General features: G+C 38.5%; 1 protein-coding gene across 2 annotated transcripts in view; it reads left to right on the forward strand.

Annotated features, from left to right (window-relative positions):
- LOC102218167 (potassium voltage-gated channel subfamily B member 1-like) overlaps positions 1-8,859 on the forward strand; it is a 40,682-nt gene extending 31,823 nt beyond the window's left edge. For both annotated transcript variants that reach the window (XM_005797001.3, XM_023325598.1), the window contains exon 3: positions 4,095-8,859. In XM_005797001.3, the coding sequence (XP_005797058.1) occupies positions 4,095-6,008 (1,914 nt within the window). In that variant the 3' untranslated portion in view covers positions 6,009-8,859. The remainder of the gene's footprint in view (positions 1-4,094) is intronic.
- Positions 8,860-9,079: the final 220 nt, after the last annotated feature.

The raw sequence follows: 9,079 nt of genomic DNA on the forward strand, positions 1-9,079 counted from the left end.
TATGGAATTTAGACTAGGCAATCAGTGTAGTTTATGCAACCCTTTCTTTGGTCTAATAAAATATGCATATTTGGTTTGGTCCAGCACATGTTCTCTAACAGCCTAATGAGATTCTGGTGTCACCTTGCCCCAACGATGTGGCTACTCTCTGTGGAATACTGTGTCTGCTGAACCACTGTACCATATGCCAGGAGAGACACAAACCAGTGAGATCTGGCTTTGTTTAGTGTCACAGTGGGATTTCCTGTCAGTGTGTCCCCTCTCTTTATCCATCTATCATGCACATGTTGTCTTCTGCTATCCTTCAAATAATTTTATATAGCTTTCCTTTAGTTGGCCACCAGGGTTCATGCACTCATTTTCTATTTTACAGAGAACATAGTCAGCCATGTCAGTCATCAGATTCTGCTGTGAAAGGTTTTGAAACTGATGGATTGATTAATGTTTTATGTCCATTTTCTGATCTATCTTCCTTGTAAACCTTTGAGCTTAATTGACTCCCATTTTAGCTGATTACAATTTATTGCAGCCAGCATTCGGAGATGATGACACACTGTGTGAGAGAGCAGGGACTATAAAACTGGATTTTACTTTAATAACGTAAAATTATTTAACATATGTCCTTTTAAACTTAGCATCTTTTACAAGCAATTAACTCAGTAAATGTGGCTACATTACTTAAGCAGCAGTTTTTCTTCTTGTATTTACAAGAGAAAGAACAATTCAGAATTGATGCACCTGGCAAATATAAATGCACTTAATCAAGACACAAGTGTGTAGCAACTAGTGACACAAGGAAACTTTTGGAAAAATATACCTTATTAACACTGTACCTTTTACTTTTACTTTTATTTGAGTAATATTTTTATGAAATATCACTACACTTTAGTCAAATTCACCATGTTGTAAAAAATTTTTTCTTTTAAGTAGATTTTTAAATCTCTGTATTTCTTATATAATTTTTAAACACCTCACTGATAATGAAAATATTTTGCCAAGTGTTCTTCTCTTTATAACAACATCCACACTGAAGAGTGTTGCTGGTAACAGCTACCCGATACATTCACTAATCAGAAAATGACGGATAGTTTGAGTTTCTAATTGGCTTGTCACCAGTCAGGTCAGATCAGACTGATTTCTGAGTCAACACACTGCTCATAAACAGCCTGTAATCGTATTGATGCCATTAATCCTTTCCTGAGTCCCATCCCACTCTTCATTCTATTGTGGTCTCATTTGTGTGCTTAAAGGTTTGTGTCAGCTGTGGAGTTCAGTGGATTTATGAAATTAGAGCCCTTTGACATTAAAACAACCCCGGGATGACAAATGTAAAGATGTGTAGGGTGGATGAATGCTCAGAGAGGACAGTGGCCACGGCACCACATCCTGGGGGAAATGTGCAGGGTTTCCTGGTGGAACTTAACCTCATCACCAAAACATTACACAGCAGCATCGGTGCATCATCATTAGCAATCTTTTTATAGCCTCTCAATCCTATTACCTCTGCCCCCTTTTTGGTCTTGCCCTTCCTCAGCTGCTATCTCTCCCGGCTGTAAGTTTGGAATCTGTCAGCGGTGCCCCTCTGTATCTCCCTTGAGACTTATTACAAGTCTGATGTGTTTCCTACCCAGAGGATGACCTTTAATACCTGGTGTTTACAAAGGTACAGCAGATAACACAAGCAGCACATCCTGTTATTTGCTTTATGGGGAATAATTTTGTGTTAAACAACATCATTGTTTCCACTGTGGCCTCCCTACCTCCTTCCCTTGTATGCTGCCCCTGTCAGCTTCACACTCACCTTTCAGTCCCAGACCCTCTTTGCTCTTCAAGTGTTTGATTCAAATAGGTTTGCTCCTGGACAAGAGAAGGGGGGGAGACACACACAGAAGGAAGAAAATAAACAGATAGGGCTATTATTCATGCCTGCCATGAAGCTATGGCAACAGGATCCTTCTGTTCTGATTGGTCATAGATAAGGATGCTTTTTTAGCCACTCTTACACTCTGGGGAATCTGAATACTAGATTAATTTTCCATTACATGTTAACTGTGGAGAGTGTTCCTTTATTTAAACAAACAGAATTTCAGGTAAGTCTTAAGCAGATGGACTTGATTAATGTTGTAATAAAGTTTCTTAATAAAAAAGCAGCTGTACTCTGTCTATAGCAAATAAAACTGCAGTAAAATCAGAATGTTTAATCACTGTTTTGAATATCTCTTTGCGCTATGCTGCCCTGCACAATGGTTTTCACTCTTACAGAAAATGTTTTAACAATCCTTTGATTTATATCATCATATAACATCCTAACCTTTAGCGTGTGGGCTACTGCCAAAACAGGCTCAGTGTTCTAGCAACAACCTCCTACTCATCTCTCTAAGTTGTTCTGTTTGGAGTTTTAGGGTTAATATATCCACTGTAGACAGCAGTTCATGAAGTAATCCTGTTCCTTGTCCTCTTTAAAGGCAAAGGATGCTCATCACCCTGCATTTTGTTATCTAAGTGCTGCATTAAGATTATGAAAACATTTACAAACAAACAAACATATTTCAATTGGAAAGGATGAAAGCAGAGGAACTTTTGATAAGTGCCTGTTCAGAAAACGGAGGACTAAAATAGACTAAACTATTAAGGAACAATTTCTGTCAGAAGATTACATATGCTTGTCACGGTCATGAATGCCATATTTATTTTGTTCTTTTAATGGTTTATTTGAACTGTTCTAATTTGAAGGGTGACATTATGATACTTCTAACAACATTAATGATTTAAAAACTGCCATCTTTATTTTGACCTTCATTCTTCCTTTAACAGAAGAGGTTAACTTTGTGCACACGTCACATGAAAGTTAACTTTCTACTACATCTGTCTATTGCAGTCAATGGGAGAGAAGTGTGGTCAGTGCAGGGACACACGGGAGAAACAACCAAACACACAGACACTTGTACCTAAGGACAATTTAGAAAGACCGATTTTCTTAATAGTCATGTTTTTGGACTGTTAGAGGAAGTAATATACAAATGTGTTAGAAAAATCCAGAATATCCTAACCTTTTCATTGCGTATATTTCAGCATGTATATTTAATTTTAACCATATTAGTTCCACAAAGAATTCAAAATTGTGCCAATAATGCCTGTTTTTAAAATTGACTGAGTCTGCATGTTGTATCATTGTAGGATTGATGAAATAGAAACAATTAGGGGATTTGTGCTATTCTGTGCCCAGGCAAAAAAGGCAAATTATTAATCCTACAAAGGTGTAAGAGCTGAAAGAAGCACCTTCAAATCAAATTTTGGAAGACAATCCATCAACTGCATGATCTCCTGAGAGGTACATGACGTATTCGCCAGGATTCTCTTGCAAAATAGATTTTTAATCTCAATGGGATTTCCCTGGTGAAATAACTTTTACAATATTTGGAACCTTTCACAAATTTATGTAAGTATTGAATTTTTAACAAATTTGGAATCCCATTATTTTAGTTATATTTATTAAAGTGTTGGCTATTAAATATGTCACCTCGACCAGACATGCAGACACGATGGTGATTTTATAGATTGCTAACCATTATTGTTCACCCCAGCACACTTACTGATGTAAGTACACTGGATAAGTCGGTCATAAATAAATAAGTAATCCAACCGAGTTCAGTCCATTTGCTGTCAGCCAGTCTCACACTCTGCTGGGTATTTAGTGGAGATTTATTTACACTGTGAGAATATCAGCATTCTCTTACACTTCTCACCACTTTCATACTGCCTTCCTGACCTTTAATAAATACATTGAAGGTGTATTTAAGTCTAAGACTAAGTAAAGTAGCAAATAGGTTTAAAAGTGGGGTCTATTTCAAAAGTTTCAAAATGTTATTATATCACAGCAAAAATTTTAAGAAAATACCCCTTTACTTCTACTCGGTGTAATTGCACACGACTTTACAATGCATTTCTTATATTCTTAGCAATTACTGGTATTCTCATACAGAGTTTGCCAGTCTAAGTGTCTTCTCCTCTTTCATTTCAAGTCTTATGTACTTTATCTAATTCCCTAATGGTGCAATCTTTTCTCATATTACTTCTCTTGTTCTGTCTTTCAGATCTTGGCCATCATCTCCATTCTCTTCATTGTGCTATCCACCATTGCTCTGTCTTTAAACACCCTTCCAGAGCTTCAGGGCACAGATGAGTTCGGCCAGTCCACAGACAACCCACAGCTAGCGCATGTGGAAGCTGTTTGTATTGCTTGGTTTACCATGGAATACCTACTTCGCTTTCTCTCTTCTCCCAATAAATGGAAGTTCTTCAAGGGTCCTCTCAATGTCATTGACCTGCTGGCAATTCTACCCTACTATGTCACCATCTTCCTGACAGAGTCCAACAAGAGTGTGCTGCAGTTTCAGAATGTCCGCCGTGTGGTTCAGATCTTCAGGATTATGCGTATCCTTCGTATCCTAAAGCTGGCTCGTCACTCTACAGGTCTTCAGTCTCTAGGCTTCACACTCAGGAGAAGCTACAACGAGCTGGGCCTGCTTATTCTTTTCCTCGCCATGGGTATCATGATCTTCTCTAGTCTTGTATTTTTTGCCGAGAAAGATGAAGAGGATACAAAGTTCAAAAGCATTCCGGCTTCTTTCTGGTGGGCCACCATCACTATGACCACAGTAGGGTATGGAGATATCTATCCCAAAACTCTGTTGGGAAAGATTGTGGGGGGATTGTGCTGTATTGCTGGAGTGCTTGTAATTGCGCTACCTATTCCCATTATTGTGAATAACTTCTCCGAGTTCTATAAGGAGCAGAAAAGACAAGAAAAAGCCCTTAAAAGAAGGGAGGCTCTTGAGAGGGCAAAACGAAATGGTAGCATTGTTTCTATGAACTTAAAGGAAGCTTTTGCTCGTAGTGCAGAGCTCATGGATGTAGTAGTAGAAAAGAGCGAGAGACCTCATGACAACCACCTGTCCCCAAGTCATTGGAAATGGGCGTCCAAAAGAGCTGCATCAGAGACAAGTTCAAATCGTTCCTTCAATGCCCAAGAAATCGGCTCTCCCTGCAAAGCTCGAGACACCAGTCCCCAAAGATTGAATGTCGAGAAATTAGAAGAGATGTACAGCCAGATGGCAAAGACACAGTCACAACCTAACCTCAATGCAAAAGACAGAGGGTCCAGAGTTAGTAAACAGAGAGATGAGATAGAGCTTGGAGCCATTCATGACTATGGACCATCAGTGCTAGGAGCCAAAGATGGAGTGGGGGACATGAAAAGCTTATCTAGCATAGATAGCTACATCAGTTGTGCTACAGACTTCCAAGAGAATCCACGATATCCCCACAGTCCAGCAGCAGACATTGGTCTTAAAGAAAGCACACGGTTTACTTTTGGTCCAGTTACAGTTTTGTCTCAGCACATTAGTAAAAGAATTGGTCATCAAATCATAGGGCAGCATGAGTCTGTGCTGAGTCCAGGATTAAAATCCTCAGGCCCAGAGAATACAAGAAGATTCTTGTTTTCAGGAAACTCCTCAAAAAGCCTTAAAGGAGGCTGCCGTAGCGACGGGGATTCGGGGCCGTCCCCACTTTCAGACAGCTCAGTTGTCTCAGACCAGTCTCTTTTGAGTCCCGAAGCATCTGTGTACACCACTGCCAGCAGCAGGACCCCTCCAAAGTCACCAGACAGCACTGCCATGGCCCCTACAGTTTTCACTTTCCATGACTCCTCAATCAGCAAATACATCGATGCTGATACGGATGACGATGAGCACCTCCGGGACATTACTGAGGCCAGTCCCTCAGATCGTCTACTGGCTGGTGGCAGCCCAAAACGCAGTATTAACATAAATTACCAGAGGGGGACTAACCATTTAGAAGCAGCCCAAAAGATGTTGGGTCAGAACTGTTACTTTCCCCTTGAAGGTATTCGTGGGAAAGCTCATGAAAATCATATAGGACCTGACCCAGCACGTAGACCAAAGGCTGAGAGGGGACGACAAAATACTTTGGACAAAGGCCTTTGAAGTATAGGTTATCAGAGACACATGGAACGCAGGTGGACATATGGTTATTGACAAAAACACCTGGCAAACAGAGCTACTCAATAAGCTAGAGACAAAGAAAGGTATAGAGAAGAAGGCTCTCATATTTCGCAAATAACCTGAGCATGCCGCTAGGGCAACAAGCTATGTCAATACATGTTGGGAATACTTTGGAAGAAAAGTACCTTAAGTTGGAGAATGTCACTGCCCCTCCTTTGAGTTAATTCTTGTGTGCTATATTTCACATCGACAAAGAATACCCCCAAATAGCCATTGGGTTTGTTTAAAAATGCAGAGTCAGCAGAGAGATTGAGCTTCGGATATAACTGGAAGTAACACAACAAAATAATGATTTCAGCCAAAGGGTTTTTTCAGTTCCATAAAAATACAAAGTCCACCTTCTTGTAGTGACTCCCAATTATTATTATTTTTTTTATTATTGGAGACATACCAGAGGACCTAGAAGCCTATAAGCTACATATTGTGCCCTCCATTCCCAAACCTGGCCTTAATCATTTACATTTGCAGGGGTGCGCATACGTGTGTGAGATAATTTGAATATGAATGAGTGAATTATGAGAAACTGATGTAAACAAAATCTTAAAACAATCTAACCTGATTTATTTTTTTATAGATAAGAGAAAGTCCCTTATACAGAAGTGATTTGCTTGTCTACAATGTCAGATTTCTATGTAATACATAAGGTTTAATGTCTTTGCTTAAGGTCTGCAGTTATCACAGGATCCCACTCATTTCTCATTGCATGAGCCTCATGGCCTCTTTTTAGCATCTGTCCTGCTATCTTTTAGGTTTACATGTTGTGTATAGAATGGATGAATACAGAACATCTGCCACTGGATTTTTTTTAGCATTGTATGATGTTTTATGAGGATAAAGGTGGACCTTAGCTGAAATATTGGTTAAAGAAAAATGAGAAACATCTCAATTGCTGCATAAAGTGATAGCACATGCACACTCCCACAACATCAACTTAAAAACATGAATTGGCAGTGAATACAGGTATAGAAATGCTTAAAGTGGACTTATCTTGTAATGTTTTACAATGTACTCACATGAAGTTCACATTTGAGTGGCAGATTCTCAGAGTGTGTAAGCTTTGATTTGACTGACATTGAGTTTTAAATAGTTGAATAGGATACAAGAACAAAAAAAATGGGCTTTCCTTCTTTTTTCTCAACGTAATTAATTCTATTAGCACTGACTATGTTCAAGGATGATTTTATCACCATTTATATATAGTCACCAGATTTGATCCTCACTCACAAATGCACACGCCTGTTGAAGATAGCCACTGGCTACATAGATACCGATATTTTCCATGGAGACATGATTCAATCAACATTGCTTTCAAGAGGAAAGCAAAGGTTTGTTAATTAGTGTTGGAGGTCTGCATGTCACAGATGCTTGTAGGCATATATCCTCACTGATTAAAGACATGTCCATAATGTGGCAGGAGTCTATGATAGTTGCATGCCAAATTCACTCCTCACTGTGTGTTTTTTATGAACAATGTGTCATTACAAACTTATGATGTAAGAATCTGTAAAGTTCAGCAAATGCTCCATATCCAACATTTTTGTATCTCTATATCATACCTCAGAAAACTAAATTCGCCAGCTTGTTTACATTGCCCTATACAGCACTGTAAAAAGGTGATCGCCCCTCACACATTTCTTCAGGGGTTTCTGTTGCTTTTTTTTGACATGCTTAAGCATTTCACGTCAACCAAAAAATGTTCTCACCCAGTACAACTAACCAGTGGGAATACAAAATGATGTTTTCAAGTCATGATTTTATTTGTCCGCCTTTTTTTATTCACGTGTGATTAACTACATTATTTTTGTTCATCAAGGGTGGCAATTTCATAAGCCACCCTTAGGGTTGATTATGATCATATCAGGGGAATTTAAAACAAGAAACCAAAACTCTTTAATAGTATGTGTCTGACAACATGAACCATAGTAAGAGATTTCAAACTATTTTTTTCTTTATACAAGGCATAATGCTGAAAAACCATCCATTGTGTTTGACTTAAAACAATTCTGCAAAGAACAGTGGCCCAAAATATCTCCTTATGGAAATAAAAGTCTTTGTCAGTTTACTCAAATACCTGATGGGAGAGTTTGCTGCCAGCTATGAGGTTTATGTGACGATTACTTTTATACATAGGGCCACATTGTTTAGGTTGTTTTTTTTCCCCCTCTAATAAGCAAAACATCATTTGAATAATACATTTCTTTTATTTCCTCAGGCTATTTTGTTAGATGGTAAAATCCTTTGGTGACATTTAAGTGAGAGAAGAAAAAAAGCAAACAAAAACAAACAAAATGTGCAAGGGACCAAATCCTTTTTACAGCACAAAACAAGCACAAGTATGACCATGAGGGTCTGCAGATGTACATCTGCAGATGTACATCTGCAGATGTACCATTCTTGCTCAGTCTATGCCACTCTGACACCACTAAGCTAGGCCTAAAATAAAGAGGAAGAGCAAGCAAATTTTCTTTCATTGACTTATGTGTTTTTTTAGATGATGGATAGAAGAACATCTCCAAACTAGAAAAACATCTAGCAAGGAATTCAGAACTTGCTGATTATGATTGTTGAGTAATAAAGCACAGCAACAGCCATAATTAATCTCTTTACCTAATTTACCAAAAGACAAAGCATCAAAAATTAAATTTTTGGTCTAATATTGTAATGAGCATAATCCCTTGTTTAAAAAGATGCTCCATACTTCATATCCACGATACACTGCTGGCTGCCACTCACTCCCATCCAGGAGTTAGCACCAGGTCAGAGCTCCCCTACTTACATTATGCAAAGTGGACAAACTATTTTATATCTCTTCAAATATTCTATAATCATAATATGTACTGCTTTAACATTATTTATAGATTGCAGGTACTCCAGATACTCATCAGTGGAAGACAAGATGAAATACCTTATGTGGCATTGTTGCATTCTTTATCTGAATCCAGCAGAGCATCAAGTGACTCGTACTACTTCTTTGTATCTTCTTCTGCAAATTA

The sequence above is a fragment of the Xiphophorus maculatus genome, chromosome 20 (genome assembly GCF_002775205.1).
Source record: "Xiphophorus maculatus strain JP 163 A chromosome 20, X_maculatus-5.0-male, whole genome shotgun sequence".
In the NCBI taxonomy this organism is placed as follows: Eukaryota; Metazoa; Chordata; class Actinopteri; order Cyprinodontiformes; family Poeciliidae; genus Xiphophorus; species Xiphophorus maculatus.